The 17,602-nt window shown below is 44.0% G+C and overlaps 1 protein-coding gene across 1 annotated transcript in view; it reads right to left on the bottom strand.

The window, feature by feature from the left end:
• Window positions 1–377: 377 nt before the first annotated feature.
• CREB5 (cAMP responsive element binding protein 5) overlaps window positions 378–17,602 on the bottom strand; it is a 213,175-nt gene continuing 195,950 nt past the window's right edge. Inside the window, exons 7-10 of the mRNA XM_040593165.1 lie at window positions 7,974–8,297; window positions 2,813–3,040; window positions 1,726–1,834; window positions 378–541 (exon numbers count right to left, since the gene is read on the bottom strand). Of these exons, the coding sequence (XP_040449099.1) occupies window positions 378–541; window positions 1,726–1,834; window positions 2,813–3,040; window positions 7,974–8,297 (825 nt within the window). The remainder of the gene's footprint in view (window positions 542–1,725; window positions 1,835–2,812; window positions 3,041–7,973; window positions 8,298–17,602) is intronic.

Raw genomic sequence — 17,602 nt, forward strand, 5'->3', positions numbered from 1 at the left:
CTCTAATACTTTTCATGCCTCACATCGGCTAACGGCTGCGATTTAACACAACTCTGTATTTCTGAGGCTTCAGGCTAGATTGGTGAGAAGAAAACATGACTATGTACAGGAACAGTTAGGTTTATAAACAAGTAACTGGTACCAAAAAAACTGGAGAAAGCACCAAAGCATTTCTCAAGCTGATAGCATATTAATTGCATAACTCCCTTTTATGTAACTAAGTATAAAAGACTTTTTAATAACTATAAAAATGAAAGCCAGAGTCTTTCAAGAACTGAGGAATCTTCCAGGCTTGAGTTACGGTTGCAAATGTCCTTAGCACAGAGGACGCTTTGATACGCTACCACACTCCCCTAGCAGTTTCTGATCAACCACTTTTAAAGGATGGGGTTGATATCTGTTCTGTGGCTGGCGAGCTGGGTGAGAGTGGAGCTTCCCACGACGTCACTGACAGAGGAGGAGGTCGTGATGGTGTTGTGCTGGATGACTTGCTGCTGGGAGCAAGCTGGGACCGGGCTCGCGGGAGGACTGCTCTCGGGACCTGGGAAGGGGGTGAGGGCACAGAGACAACACATGTTCATTTTTCCATCTGAGTAACAAGCCCAGGCTGGATGATGCCCCTGGAAAAGGGATATACTACTATGGCAGCAATACTAACGACCTGAGGCATGCACAAGTCCCAGGATTTCAAAATACACAGTTATCCAACACTGCCTGACTTTTCTGATCTTTTGCAGTTTGGGGTTTGTGGTTTTTTTAAGCCAGCTTCTCTGATATCAACCTGACTTCAGGAGTTGGGACCTTGAAAAAAGTCCAAGATCCTAATGCTTATGAGACCAATACTGGGATAAAACATCCGATATCTTAAGGTCTATAAAATCAGTTGGGATGCTTAAACACTTTATTTGCTCCAGCAGGAATCAAAATTAGAGTGCAGTGCACTGCAGCACAGAAAATCTAATTCAAGCAAAACCTGATAGGCATGTAATTCAATTATGTATTTTTTTCTTTGAGTACTGTTAAAGAGCCAGATGCATAGTGATGCAGAGGAGACAGAAATGGCTCTATTTTAAGAGAATGCCGCAATCTAGCAAATATTAACCCTGAGGCTCTTCTGAGCCATTGTAGAGCCAAGCAAAGAATTCATCCCTAAATTACCACAGTCATAAAATGCATCAACTAGACAGAATCAATTCAATGTCTCCATCAGATGAGAAGTTTTTGAAAAGAAAAAAAAAATCAAAGATAAGAGTTAAAAAAGAGTTAACAAACCTTGAAAACCTGCGCCACTCCTGGTCTGTGCGACTGTCACAGCACAGTACCATTTTTGCTGGAGGGGGACTGTAATGTTTTCCTTTTTAACTTTCCTTTTGAGAGTTATTTTAAGGTTCTGGCAGCACTGCACCCGGGAGGACTCTTGCAGGTTTGGAGCTGTGAGTTCAAGCAGGATCCTCCACAGGGGAGCGAGCGTCCATCCGTGTGCATCTCCTTGCCGAAGGGAGGGGGTGGGGAAGGCTAGCTCTGCTGTGTGGGATGCAAACCAGGGCTGTTCTGGTTTTGAGTGGGGCTGGATAAATAAGGGCAGAAGATTGGATGGCTCGGATGATGTTTGAGAAGTCAGGTTCAAGTGATAATACGACCAGCAAGGGGTTCTGGAGGGAAGAACTGGAAACTTTGCTATCCTGTGAGGAGTATGGAGACAGTGCAAACATACCAGCTACTTACTTAGATATCCTTGTGATTCTTTCTGCATAGCTGTTATCGGACAGTCTTTATGTGTTAACAATAACTGTTTCAGCTGTGCTACCTCATTTTTCAGCATGGAAACCTCATTCTGGAAAAGAAAGAGAGGGTTTGGTTTGCCCCAAAGCTTAAACCAGGCTCTTCTGCAAAGCTTAAACCTAAGAACACACAAACTGCTCCACAGCTTCGGAAGGACTGAGCAAAAATGGCACTCGGAGCTTGTCTGCTGGGTTTATGTTAAACATTTGCCGTAACATTATTTTATAACTTCTTCTGAGGGCAATTTGTCTTCCAGATTTAGTGACGTAAACAGACAACTGAACTAACCTCACAGCACCAGAGATACTTGAGACAATGTTTTAACCCACTCGGGAAATAACCCTGGCTCTGTGCATCGGGACAGGGAGGGCAGACCCGTGCGGGCAAACGGCACCCCGCCACCTGCTTTTATACTGTTGTAACACTGTTGTATTGTTGTAACAGTACTGTTGTGCTACAGCCGGTGCCAAGAGCAGAAAGACCATTTCTGTCATGGCACTCCCCTAAAACACAGAGGCGTGAGCAGCACACCTCTGGATGGGGCAGAAGTACCGTGCCCACCCTAAGAAGGGCAGCACAGTAAGAAAGGCTTTTGTTATCATATTCAGGGTATTTTCATCTATCCATTTCATTTTCCTTATTGGGAGATTGTGAGCTATTTATGCTCCTATCTTGTTGGCTTTGAATGAGGGTTTAGCTACATGCCCTGCTTTGAAGAAGTCCTTTACAGCCAAGTTAATGGCACTTCCAAAAAAAATCCCCACAAAAAGCAGCGACAAGAAAAGAAAATAAATACAACTCCATCTAGCGAAGGCTTCTAAATCCCAAGACAGCTTTTTCCTGGCTTATCCCACTAAAATGTAATTATTCCTTTAATGGAAGCACACACATCTTGATTAATCAACTTTGATTATGCCCCACGCTCCCACAGGGGCAGCCCCAAGGGTGGTGAGGTCCTGCCGGCACCGCCAGCCCCTCCGAGCACAAAGAGCCCCTCTGTGCCCCCGGGGGTGCAGACAGTGGCTCGTACCTGAAGTTGCATGTTTGTCTGGGTGAGCTCTTCTGCTTTCTTTTCCAGTGACATCACCCAGACCTTCCTCTTCTGTCTGCAGCGCGTGGCGGCGGCTCGGTTCCTTTCCAGAAATTTCCGCCTCCTCTCATCCGGGTCTTCATCCACCACCCTCCTCCGGCGACCTCCGGTCGGCTGTGGCGGCTGTATCGTCTGCGTGGGCTGCATCTGCTGCGCTGCTGGCGAAACCTGGAGGGGAGGAAGAGGTTTGGCAGGGGGTGGTGAGGGGGGAAAGTCACGGAGGGGGATGCTGAAATGGGAAGGGAAGTCTCGTACGCTCGTCCTGCTCCCTGACGAGGTCTGCACCAGGCCCAAGTCTGGCTGCGCCAGATGCCACTGAAATTAGCTGCTGGCACATCCTTGCCATGGTCAAAGGGGAGATTTTTTTTTTTTTTTAATGATCCTCTGAATATTAGTAGGGAAAATATTTTTCCCCTTACAGTAAGTTATTAAAAACATTCACTTAGGTACTTTCTTTGCCACCACCTATTTCAAACCTGAAATGTCAAGTTTCTCTCGGCAACTGTTCTAATCAAAGCAAGGACTGTAGTGGCCTTACTTCTGTCTCTCTCTCTTTTTTTTTCTCCAATGACCTCCAAAATTTTAGGACATTTCTGTTTCACAGGCTCCCCCATCCCCGTCTCACGCTCCACCACCTCTGCAGACAGGCGCTGCCGCGCTCCGGGCGCTTGGCGGGGGAGCCACGGGCAGGGACCACGCAAGGCCAGCAAACCTCGGGGGGCAAAAGAAAGGATTTAGTTACCTGAACTTGAACCTGCATTTTGGTATCCCTGCACTGCGTGGAGAAGGGGTATTCCCCTTAGCAGACATTTCCATTTAACCCAACATGGTTATTACAGTCTGTTTTATTCAGCAGCCTGGCTTTGACAGTAGAGACATGCCACATCCAGCCTGGCTGCTACAAAACTATGGAAAAATATGTATTTATGCTTTCCAGGTGCAGGAGAGTGTTGATCCTGCTCCTGAGAGTACCTGGCCCATGCCGTAACAGAAAAGGTGCGTGGTGGGGGCAGCCCCACATAGCCCTTGCTCCAGCTGCTGGGCAGATGAAACAAACGCCCCCGTCCCTGTCAGGAACCAGCATCAGACTTAATGATCAGCTACCTGGGCACAGCCAGCTTTTGGACCGCTTTCCTGCCTCTCCGTGGTGCCTAGTTCAGGGGCTCTGGACTGTGCTGGGGGCTCAGGAACTCAAGCCAGGGGTCCCATTGCTTGCGCCCAGCCCAGCGGGAACCACTGCCAGGGCTGACATTGCTGCTGCTGCTCCGACACTGTCTGGAACAGTCTGGAAACCTGAATTGTCGACTCAAAATTAACCCTCTTGTTCTGGCAAAGGCCCAAACCTCCAAGGTGCTTCCTTTTGACTCCAGGGAGTGGACATACTCAGCGCTTTGTCAGACTGAGCCCTGGATTTCAATTGCGGCAATTAACATGTGTTTGCCTAACACCTCTGTCTGTCTCAATTAAAATGATACTATCATCTTGCGAGGTCGCTTTTCTGCTTTTCTGTCTAGAGTCTCGCCACAAACTCTGAAGAAGAGTTTGCTCCCTCCCCCAGCTGACTTGTGTCAATTAAAGTGGCAATTTTATGTGTAATTATTCTGTGCATCTGATAACGCTTTTTGCATAAAGCTGAATTTATTCCCAGCTTTATGTTGCACAGTCAGGGAGTATCTCTCCCAGGAGCAGAAGAATGTTTTAAAAAAAAAAACCTTCCAAAAATAAATAAGCCACCCTGCACTTTCCTGACTGATTTGTTAAATTTCAGCTTGTATGAACTCCGTATGTTTGCTGGTAAAATCCTCCAACCCCCTGTCCACACCGGGGCTTGAAGTCCCAGGACTACGGCAGCTGCAGTGGCTGCAGCCACCAGCGCAGCACAGGACCACCAGCCGTGGCCCCCGTTCTTGCCAGCATCCCTGGGCTGCTGGTGGGACATCACTGCCAAGGGATGCCAGCTGCTTGCCCTCCACTGGGGCTGGGCACGCCACCTATTTAGCGGTACGTCTGAGCACAGAGGCCTCAGAGATCCCTTTTAACTCAACATCTCATCAAAGGTTTTTCATGTTCTCACATACACCACCTTTCCAGACTTCAGAGATCTGTTATTTATGTTTCTGGACACCAAAAGCTTTCCTTATCTCATTTCTCTCCTGTTTCATTCAGCTTTAAAAATTCTTGTTTTTTAACTCTCCCAGTGGGGTCTGTGACATAGGCAGAAAAAGGTAACTATACAATTCTTTTTTTTTTTTATTCCTCATATGTTCATTTTCTCCTGAGTAACTAGCCAAGCCATTTTGTTTTCAGAATGTACCCGTCGGTCTTTGGGCACTCAGAGTGCATTTTCAGAACAACAAAATCTCTGGCAGATATTAATTATAAAGGTTGCCATTACATCACTAATCATGTCACGTGGCATAATTAACTGACTCTTACTAGATTGCTCTTAACCCTGAAATCTGTTAGGCTATATCTTAGTAACTGTCTAAGCATCATTCTCTCGCAGGATTTCTCTGCCCTGCCTAGGGATGTAAGAAAGAAAATGAACATATATTAACATTGAAGTTAGTATTTTTTTTTAGAGGATGCTAATCATAATGAAGACAAATGCAGGACAGCTAAGAGAATGAAACAACATCCAAACCCCTACTTTGCTTAAGCTATCACTCTGTCAAGTTTGATAAGAAAAAACCTTGATGGGACCAACACAAGAAAGATAGCATCATTGTTGTAGTAGTTGAGGCGACACAGCTACAACTTGGTAAAATATCTCTCTTTTCTCAGAAAGGTGCCCATCAGAAGGTGATTTCTACTTTTAGGTTTGATCCAGTATTTCTCTCTCTCTGTTCTTTGCAGCTTACCGCAAAACTAATACCCATTCACTCGTTCTACAAAAGCATAATTCATTGGACTCCCGTGTATCAAAATGGTAGCTGAAAAGCATGAAATTAGTTCTGACATTACAGGAGGGTGTGGTGTAGAATAACAATGGTGTCGGCATGGGAGCGCACAGTTTACAGCAGCATGGACCATGCTGTCATTTGGCAGGTGGTTTGGAAAGGAAAAACCTGGCTCAGAAGAATGAGGAGGTTAATAATTAGTAAAACACACCATAAAATTAATGTCTGCCGGAGCAATCTGACCCCTAAAGATGCTATTACCATGGGGACTACGGATAAGCTTACAAATAACATGTGGTTATTACTCAGCAAAGCCTTCTTTTCTCCCCACTAAGGCACCTGTTGAGGAATCACTGTTGCCTTCACGCCGTGGGAGCCGATGCACAGCAAGAGCTCTGCTGCCTAGGGAAGCTGCTCGCCCTAGGATTCCTACTCCATCACCCTCCATTCCCATCCTCTTGGTGACACTTACACCTATGGACAAGGGGAAGACCTTCTTGATCCCTGATGGGGCCTGTTGCTTCCAGCGACATGTGCATGGCAAAGCTCAGCTGACTCCACAGGCTCAGCTCCGGAGACGGTGCAGTGCTGGGCACAGGGTGAATCTGACGTAGCTTGGTGGCTGCCGGTCAGCACACCTGGCGCCTGCATCTCTTCTTGCCTGCCTGGGAGTCTTTTGGGGTGCTTAGCTATCAGGGAATGCAGAGCACAAGAGGTCTAGGCTGTCCTAAGTGGAATGGGTGTAAGAAAGACACGGACCTGCTTGAGCGGGTCGAGAGGAGGGCCACGGGCTCACCGATCTTATCCTTCAAACTGGGACGTTTGTTTTCTCTGGTAACTGTTCCCTTCTCACCCGTTAGAAGCGGTAATACGGAGGCTTCGCAGCAGTGCTCCATACGTGGTGTCTGGCTCCCTCGCCTGCACTAACATGTTCGTCCTCCCAAGCCCTCGGTGAGGTATCAGTACTATTACCCTTGGTTTTAACAGCCTCAGAGAGGTTGAGTGACTTCTTCCATCTCATCCATGGAGTCCTCAGCCTGCTAAGCACAACTTTACTCCTACTCTCTCATGGATCTCCAAGACAGCCATCAGGTTGCTTTTGGTTTCTCTGTTATGAGATAATGTGTTTTTATTGCAGTTTTTAAACAACTACAAGGAAAATAACTCATTAACAGATGGGAAAATAATTGAATTCACAAAGTAAAAACTGAACTAAACTTAGGAAAGCTCTGGACATCTTCTCACAGGGGAGTCTGCTGCTCTCTTATTTAGACTGTTTCTCTAAAGCTGACAATTCATTTTACATTAGCAAATGCTTTAGGGAAATCCCATGCGCTTGCAGCCTCCGCAATAATAAAGCTAGATGTTAGTAAATAGTTAATGTTGTGGGACACTGGGATGTCAGCCAAATCCTCTCATTTTCTTTAATGTTTTCTAAGAGCTTGTCTGAAAGGTATTTGCAAGCGACACAATACTTCACAGATTGAACTTCTTATGGCTGGCACTCCTTTTTGTCCTCATTCTATGCACTGCCCACTTGTCTTCCTTAAATTTGCTCCCCAGACATGACATGTTACAGTCACTGCCCTCAGAGCTTTATTTTTCTGGTGTGATCCTGATGCAGAAGCCTATCATCTTAAGACATTAATAGAATTCCTCTTAAAAATTACTCTGCTCAGTTCTTCAGTTCAAGAAACATTTAGTGCGGATATTGAATTATCCACGCACACTCACACACCCCACACACCCCCAACACCCCACCCCCCCAGTGCCATTTTACTTCCCTAAAGATTCTGCTATGTATTTCTGCAGGTAGAACACACACAGCTCTTTAAATCTTGGCCTCAAAAATTCAGGTTCAAGCACATTAAGCAACCTACATAACATGCTAATCTCCATAATAAACCTCATCCATAAAAGGGTATGTGGCAATTTGCAGAGCTCAGAGCACTGAAAAACCTTGGAACTCCTTATAAAGTAAGATATTACAAGTGTCTAGCAAATTAAGCAGCAAAACAAGTTGTTGCTTCACTCTGTGTTCTGAATAAACTTTGCGCTTCCCCACCACTGGTAGCAGACATTTATGAGTAGCCTGAGGGGCTTGTATCTAACAAGACGTGTGTGAAGAAACAATACAGGGATCAGGCTTTTGCTCCACGTAACGGCAAAACTCAGCAATGCGGCGTGGCATGAAGGTCTACCTGTGCTTGTCCGCCTGAGTGCAGCGGGGGGTGCGGCGAGGTCTGGTGATGTGCCGGGTGTGCGTGAAGGTGCGAGTGAGAGTGGTGGTGGGGATGGTTCTGCTGGTGATGAGGCTGAGGATGAGGATGGTGCGCCGGATGCTGGTGCTGATGTGGGTACGAGTGATGAGGGGGCAGTGTCTGGTGCTGATGAGGATGTGAGTGCATATGATGGTGTGGCGTCTGGTCCTGCCGCGAGCTCATCATTTCCATCATGTGGCCCATGGTGTTCATATTCCCGTTCGACATGGCGGCAGGATGATGAGTCAGCGCTGCCTTCAGTCTCTGGAACAGAACAAGGCAGAAAATTCAACATTCATACACGATGACCTGAGCAATCAGAGTAAGATTTCTGCTGTTGTAGAAACGGTGCCTTGTCTTGTGTATTTAGGTTTTTTTCTTGCTGTTCCCTTGATAAAAGGCATCTTATTTCAGGTTGAGAAAGAACACATTCTTGGGCTTTCATCTAGTTTTCCACTGTAAATATGTAAAGATATAAACATCTGAACTGAAGTTTAACAGTTACACATTTCCTACTGTGCTCTGAGGAAAAACAACTGGCTCTCATCCTTTTCTATTTGGCCAGCGCAGTAGCATTAGCTTCATGAAGCTTGTACTCTTGCAACTTTTAAAAATGAAAGTCTGATTAAAATAAAGGTAAAACAAAGTTCCCCTCTTGTTTTTACTACACGTGTTATTAAAAAGACTCATTGGTAAATAAATTTCATTGATGTGTTTTTCAAATTCTGGCTCAAATATATCCTCCAGTTGTGCTAGCACCCAACCTGTTCTTTCACCATGAAGACAGGAAAATAACGAGGGCGGCCTCAATCATCTTGGCCATATCCCTTTTCCTTGCTGAAAGGTTCAAATGTCTGACGGTGTTATCATATGCTAATCCCTCTCTCTGTTTTGTACTCTTCATGTTTTCTTCTGTCACTGGGCTGGGCCCTGGAGTCTTGACCAGGGCAAAACTCTCCTTAATGTCAATGGGATTTGTTGACTTTCACCTGACCACCACCGAAGGGAAATGGGAAGAGCGGCCAAATTTTGGACCGCAGGGTAGAGCACTTGTGTACTAAGACTATAGCTGAAATAACACAGGAAAAAAGGTTCTCTGTCGGCACAGGTACAGGGTCATCCCAAACCCATGGGCTGCTCTGGCATACAGGCACCTCACTGGTGTCACCCTGCCCTTGGAGTACTGGGTGAAATCACCAGCGTCCTAGGAGAGTGTGCCAAAGAGCCTGACGGACGTCAGCTAGGAGAAGGGCTCCTTCCAAACCCATAGAAACCTCCTTCATATCCACGGTTCTGCCTCTGGCTCAACGTAGAACATTACAGGCAGCCACCCAAGACCTCTTTACCTCTACATTTCTGAAGCAGTAGGCGTAAGCTTCGTTTACTCTCACTAATGCAAGTAGTTAGTCAGGAGAAAATAGACAAAAATGGAAGGAAGGAGGTCCACGGTATTACTTCATACCAGACTGGTATGATCTGAGTAACCCACCAACTGGCTCATAATTCATTATCCAGCCAGGGTTTATAACGAATAACAGAGAGCTCATGAGTAAGAGTTGCCGCCTATAGGACAGACAGCAAGAAACAGCAATGGTACGAGGAGCAGGGATGTGCCTTTCCCCATAGCAATATCTGTGGGTCACAGATGACAATCAAAAGATCCTACGAGCCAGCGTGGCTGAAATCTGCCAGTGAAGGAGCAATGACCGGTTTGAACTGCATTTTTGGTTTTGTCTTTAAAGCAAAGAGAGTGACTGCCACGACACTCAGAACCTATAGATGGGAATTTCAATCTACTTTATATTGAAATAACATCTGTCTGTGCAACTCCATTGCAAGGCCACAGATAAAGAAAGGCTCCTATGCCCAAAGCTGCTACCCTATCGTGTTTGTGCACCTGGGAGTGAGGAAGAAAGAAATTCTTTCTTAAGGAGGAAAAAAAAAAAAAAAAAAGAGGGAAAAAAAAAAAAGGGAGAGAAAAAAAAGCAGGTTGTGGAAGGCATAAAGAAGTAACAACATCGATTCAAAGTGTCATCTTCAAATTTTTGTATCCTACAGGTTTCTGCAGGCTTCATGGAGGTCATTCCACTGAGGTATTCTAATTATCTATTAATCCAGATTTAGTGGCTTATTTCACTAACAATCAGTTGGTCGAACAAGACAAAAAAAAAAAAAAAAAAAGAAGATACATTTGCAAAACATGTCAGTGCCTCAGTTTGCTTGAAGGAAAACGAGACTGGTGACTTTTAAGAAGTTTCCTTAAGAAAGCCTATCGAACCATACCAGCATTACGATGTGTCGCAACCTGACCATCTTCTCAAAAAGAGATGGAGGCAATTATGGCAGTGAAGTTAAATACCTCCTTCCCTATCTCTACAGTCAAAACCGAGCTCAATCAAATATAAATTGCAGTAACCCATCCTGGCTGTAAAATGGAAGATTTGAACAGCTGTTGTTCTTAACTTTCCAAATTCAAATGGTACCCTGATTACTGCAAGAAGATCTTCACAATGCTCAGGATAACTGGTGTTACCCAGGAGGTTATTACGAGAATCATGGAAAACAACACATGAATAAGTCAAGTCCATTCTGCACACCGTTCTTCTTCAAAACTCACTGAGACCTTTTTCATGGGGCTCAGCAACCATGCAGATCTAAGCCAAAGCACTGACAAAAGCTGTTGTAACTTTGTTTTCTGAATCAAAATGCAAAATAACCAAGCTCTCATTAGCCAGCAGTTTTACGTGACAAATACATAACAAAATCTATAAATGCCAAATTTGTTAAAGACCTCTGAAACTGAACTACAGCATGTCTTATTCTAAACTGCAGACTTTCAAAGCCACAAAAAAAAAAAAAAAAAGAGAGGGAAAAACTTAATCTGCAAATAAACATTTTTTTTCTGCTGTAAAAACTGTGGCTTATTAGTGTGGCGCGACTTCAAGGAGAATAAATTATTTTGTTTTCTTTCCATAGCCCCTTCTACCACATCCATTTATTTGAGATAGCAAATCAAGAGAGACAGTGAGAGGTCTGACATGCAGCTGGTTTCAGTCAATAGGGGTCATTTCCATTTGGTCTGTGTATTTTACAAGCTCCTTGTTCACTGTTCCCAATGGGAGGGTGGGCCAGCTGCCCTGGATCCCAGTGCTGGTAAGAAACCAGCTCTCTACCTCATCCTGTCCCAGCGCAGCATCAGCCATCGCCCAGCCCTCACCTCCCTTTAACTTCATGCTTAGATCAGCTCCGCAGCAAGAGTCCTGCCTGCACACGCACCCTGAGCAACATTTATCTTCCATTAACCAGGCGCTGCTGCCCATCAGAAACATTTGGGGAACGATAAACATTTTTTTGTTGTTTGGTCTTCTGCGAGATCAATTGTTTTAGCTGTTTTACTTAGACCACAGGGAGGGAAAATCACCAGCACTTGGTGAACTCTTTGCATTGAGTATGTGTAGAGTTGGAAGGGCAGGCTGCATTTTTGTTATTGTTCTTTTTATGTGTGCTAATTGCAAACAGCTGTTTTAGTTTAGTGTCAAATAAAATGTGACGGCATCAAAACTGAGCATATTGGACAGACTACATTAGCAAACCTCCTCTAGAATGAAACAGTAACTCGGGACCCAAACCTGCGGCCGGTCAGTTTTCCAGTGCCTTCACTAGAGCCTGCAGGTACCTGGCAGTTCGAAAACTGGGGCTGAAACAGAGGACTCACTACGCAGATCTGCTCTCACCAAAATCCAAAATTTCTGCTAACCTCAGTGGTAACGTCTTTTAGGGCACAATCCCTCTTCTCTCCCTTTCGTACTGCAATTTTCCAAAAAATCCTCAGCAACCTCCAGCGAAGAGGAAACGCAGGCACTCACCTGGCTTTTGGCCCTTATTCATTATTTTTATCATTTCATAAAAGTAACACTGTGACCAACATTGGTTACAGATGATTTCCACTCAGTTATGCTACTTCCATTAACGGCTGTCAGTGACACGGACAACGTGATAAATCTTTCACAGGGAACAGCACACTTTGCCTCTGATCAAGTGAATAAAGAAAACTCCATTTTGATCCTATAGGGAGCTAGAAGCACATAAACTCTCACCTTTGATGCTTAGGAGGAAATAGAAACAGTGAAAATTAGTGCTCCACAGGTATTAGTGTTGTTCCCTGTACTATGGTGATGCCCCTGACGCATTTACTCCGAAGTTATCCCATCGAATGTCATACGAAGATAAAACCTGAAAGAACTTATTGTATCTGGAGTACTCGGTGGTTGTTTTTTTTAAAACAGTTTTCACAGTGCTTCCTCCATCTAAAGCCTAACATCATGGTAGACTGAACTGCTGGATGTTTCCTTTTATCAACATAGATCATAATTTATTTGCTGAACGTCTTTGGGAAACCCTAAGTCTACCAAAAATGGGCTACAAGCCTTTGAGATCACGAATAAAAACCACCAGCTTCCCCAGCACTTCTGCAGTTGAGGATCTTGCTGCTTTTTAATCTTTGTCATATCATTACATGTATTTCACGGTTGCCTGGGTTTTTACCCCACCTTCCTTTGTCCAAAGTTGCTAGTGAAAAACAGACAGCGTTTTTTTCCAGTTTCTTAGAAGAAGAAGGAAAAAAAAAAAAGATAAATAAACCTGTAAATTTGGACACAACTAAAAACTCAAATAATTTTGGGGCTTTCATATGTATATAAATATGTAAAATATTTATAGCATGTTCTATTTACAGTATAGCAGATTATAAAAATTATATTATATGCCATATTCTGTATATAACTATGAACGACAACTTTCTCCCATTTATTACTCAGTGGAGAAAGAACAAAAATCTCCTTCAATTTTACAGATGTTATTACCTGAGTGGCCTATGTTTGCATCAAACAATAAGCTATTATATCATCCAGCTGAATTTTAGGTTGGGACAGACATGGAATGCTGGTTTTGAACAGGATTGAATTGTTCTGAATAAGTATGCATTGCTGCACTCAGAAAAAATCTCTCTCCCACTTCTGGTCTGCATGCCCAAATCCCACGAAATTACAGAAGAGACAAGACCAGCTGTAGTATCAGCTTAACGTCTGGTATATTCTCATCAGGAGGTTGTATCAGACCCCTGTAGGCAGATGGAATATGATCTCAAAGATATTTTCTTGTGCTAGTGACTGTGATTCTAGTCCCTATTATGCAGGGTTGTAACAAGTTCCCCACAGGGGATGGAAGAGACTACAGAGGGGTGGGAAATCAGAAAAAAATACAGACACCAAGCATCCCCACGCACCTGCAAATCAGGTAGCGACCTCAGGGTAAAAATCTTGATTAGCCAAACTTCATGGCAAGCGTAACATTGACTTCAGTGGCAATAACACTGTTTTCTCAACCAATGGTCAAGTTTTCTTTTTTACTCATGCTCCTCTAAGCATCATACCCACGGTGAATAAATGGAGTTAAGCCAGTGGCAGCTAAAGCTGCAAACAGAACTTTACCCTGCGCGTTCCAGAGCATCACACTGAATTTTATCCTTTCCTCCAACTATGACTGCGATGAGAGAACTTAAGCATAAATGTCACTCAGGTCTTTTATAGTTGGCTGCTTACAAGCATTTCACAGTGTAAATAACAGAAACCACTCTTTGCAAATGTTCCACTCACATTCATAAAAGCAAATTGGAAGTGATTCATCTCCACCCAATAAGTGAACTGCAGATACTTATGAGCACATTTCAGAGACTGGTGATTAGAAAGTCCCTGATGCTACATTAAATGCTTGCTCCTACATTTCTTGTGCAATAAAATACAGTCCTGCGTATTGACTGAAGGAGGAGTGAGAGGTGTGTGAAGGACATGAAATCGAGAACCAAAGTGACGCATTACACTAATGTAAAGAGAAAAGGGGGATGCATTTAATTCACAGCTTGCCAGTAAACAGCGCCAAGCTGCTAATCTTCTAATTATTCTCAGGCTGTTTGGCAAATCTGAATTATACTTTTCCCTTCCTTTGTGCTTTCTTCCCTACTTAGCTGGATTTTGTAACAACATGAACAATGGATCGTCATCCAGCCTTCAGTGCAGCTTAGCCTCTAATAAAAACAACAAATTTGCTCCCTTGTCCTTCCAAATGCAAACTGAATTAAACTTCAGCAGAAAGCAGCAAGAATCAACTGCAAACAATCAAAGCAGCAATAAAACTAATAGACACCATGCTGCTCAAGGACGGGTCAGCTGCAAGAGCTGTGCTGGTGTCCCTGAACTCGGAGCACGGAGGAGCTCTGAGCAGCCACGTTGCCCGGTGACATCAGTCCCAGTGACACCTATCCAGATGACTGCCAGTTTTAAGTAATGCAATGCAGGCTGCAGCCAGGGTGGCCCAAGGGTACTCCGCCAGAACTGCCGTCTTCTGGTGACAGCATTTCATTGAGAACAGCCACGGCTCCAGGGACAGCAGAAAACACAAGGGAGTTTGCATCCCATCTCCACCCATCGATTTCCTTCTCTTCATCTCAAAGCACCTTGCAAAGGAGATAAGCATCGTTATGCTTGTGCAACGCAACACCTTTTTAAGAATTAGAAATAGAAAAATACGAGATTCTCCGTTCCTATTCTACATGCATTTTTAAAGAGCAAGTAAATTATAATCAAGACAGAAAATATCCTGAAAGTACGGTTTGTGCTTCTCACTATATATTATTTCTTGCGTGAATCATTTCTCAATGCAGTGTTAAACAACTGGATTTGATTTGCACAGGAGTCAGGAAATATAAAGTTCAAAAAAATCAAACCCCTAATTCCCACCAAGTCTAAGTCAATCCCTCCATATGTATCCATGACAAGGGATATTTAATTCTGTAATCACACAACAGACAGCAACGTGATTTATTACTGGCAAATGGTGTCATATAATTTCAACATACAATACCAAAGGAAGGATCCAAAAAATACAACCAGCTTCTGCCTGATTTCCCCTCTGTGCGCCAGAGCGCAAAAGGAAAGCTGCTACTTAGCTGCTACCTGCCCCTGGAGAGGCAGGTTTCTGACAGCAAAACGCCTGACATATTGGGGATTAATTGCCTGTGCCTGCAATCAGCGGGCAGGCACACAACTAATCGTCGTCCTAATTCTCCAAATAGACAGTCTTTTGCTTAGTTACGCTGCCAGATTCACCTGTGGGGTATCCTCATGCATTCTAGGTTGTCACCTGTGGAAAACACAGGAAAAGGAGGTGGCAATAAAATCACTCAGTGTTAATAGCAAGGCAGCAGGAAAACCTGGGTTTGAGGGGACCTGAGTCTGCACTGCTCATCTTCCAGATCTGTTCTCTAATGCCCATATTACAGATCATTCCCGAGTCGAGAGACCATGGACTCTTTCTTCACACTGGACATAAAACACTTTGGCAAATCCTCTGGCAAAGGGGCTGGAGCTCAGTCCCACAAGTAAAGGCTGTAATTAGGCTTCTTAAGTCATGTTCCCATCTTCTAGTACAAAGCAAGTGGGCAGTGCTTGTGCAGTGCCTGCATTGCTATGTGTATATCTCACCTGAGCACACAATGAACATTTTTGGAGGTATTAAATGAGAAAAGTGGGAATTGGTTTCAGAGGAAGTTTGGGAAATTTCCTATACAAGGCAGATACGGAGCAAATCCTCAAATCAGAGCACTCTAACACTGGAAGGAGAACTGTGGGTTTGGGTACTCAAGATCAGGTGGGAATAGCACCACAAAAATCCCCCTGCAGAACACTGGTCTGAAGTCTCAAGACCCCTTCAGGAGTGACTTCAGTTTCCTGCCAAAGGATGCAAGTTGCCTGCTTTCCTTTTCCTTCTTATAAGCATAATGTACAAACCAAGGACATGAGAAAGGCAGGTTCAAAGTGTTTCTCCATCAGAAGATTTCTGAACTTTCATCACCCACCTCTCACTAAGGCTGATTATGATGAAGTCATCCATATTCAAAGAAAAATGCCATACAAGTATATAAAACTTGGGTGGTGTTTCTTTTTCTTTTTTTTTCCCTTCACTGCTGTGATTTTTGAATACTCGTTTTTCCTGGATTAAGCCCAGCACATTTAAAGGGCTACTACCAAGCCAGAAATGTGATACGTGTGCACTTACAAGTGCTTTGATTTCATCCCAGATGTGCAGTGCTCAAGGGTGTCCACATACACACACATGCATGGTGCACACGCGCGCACACACACACACACACACTGACTGCGTAGAGGATACAATCTGACCCGTAGATTTTATTTCAAGATTATACCAACCAGCCTCTGAAATGTAAAACCGAAGCCCTGACCACTTATAGCCATTAGGGATCCCAGGGCTCTTTGTGAAAGAGTATTGATGTTCATTAGCCTATTGGCTGGACGGCAGAATTCAGTGCAGGTAATTAGATGTTGTCTCATTACCATGTCACTTCAGGTGAAGTTATTTTTCCCCTTAGTCTCTAAAGTTAAGTGATTCGTGAAAGATTTTTGAAGCGTTCATGAATTTTTATTTTTTTTTCTGAAGAAATTTCTAGATTTTGACGTACAGTTCAGGATCATATAAAATGAGAATATTTTTAGGGATTTATTTACATTTTCTAAAAGCAGAATTCCAGCACCTGACACAAAAAAAGGTAAATAACATTTTAATTCAGCAGACAGATTTTGATTATCTGCTGATGAAAACCTAGTGACTAGTGATATTTTAAATACACACACTCAGGTATGGCATGAATTATATAGACAGAAACTGTAAAATGTATGAACAGGTTCATTTAGTGTCAATTTTTACTGTTATAAAATAATTACAATCTATGCTGAGAGTTATCTGCATGGATATCATGAATGTGCAGCATTCAACAGATGAGTGTTGATACGTTCTGTCCGTTTACACCCGCATGCAAGGTCTCCTATGCCCTCCCACCTTCCCCACACTCACCCCCTGACTTCATCCCTCAGGCTGCTGACCTCCACTGTACCCCTTTTGTTCTTCACCCGCAATGCCACCCCCCCTCATTCATACACAGCTCAAGTTGCTGCCCTGTTTTTCACCACTCGCGTCTATCAGCTGCTTTTAAACAGCAGTATCTTGGGTCAGACGCATTAAATTTCAAAGCCACTTGAGGCTCCATGAACAGCAACATCTCAACCCTCTACCAGATCCCAGCTAGCTACTCTATCAGCGCCACGAGCTACCATGTGAAATGATAAAAAGTAGCAAACTCCCAACTATTCTTTTTTATTGGCGATTTACACTAATAGGCTTTACTTTGCATTTGAAGGGGCTGGGCGTGCATCCCCACACACTTCCCATGGCTCATCTGACAAGCAATAACCTACTAAAATGCAATACATCAGCTGCTCGCGCTGTCGCACGTGGTATGCTTACTCTTTGGCAATACTGCTTTTCAGAGCAACGTGTCAGAGCAAACCAAAAAAACCCAGCATTCCCCAGGGAAGGGAAGGATGCTGCCTGCTTGGTAAGCCATTAACTCATCCTGCCGTTCCTGGACAGCCGGATTTGGCTTTCCTATGGCACGTACCACAGGATACAGAACAAATTTGGACAGGTCAGGGACCTGG

The sequence above is a fragment of the Falco naumanni genome, chromosome 4 (assembly GCF_017639655.2).
Source record: "Falco naumanni isolate bFalNau1 chromosome 4, bFalNau1.pat, whole genome shotgun sequence".
NCBI lineage: Eukaryota > Metazoa > Chordata > Aves > Falconiformes > Falconidae > Falco > Falco naumanni.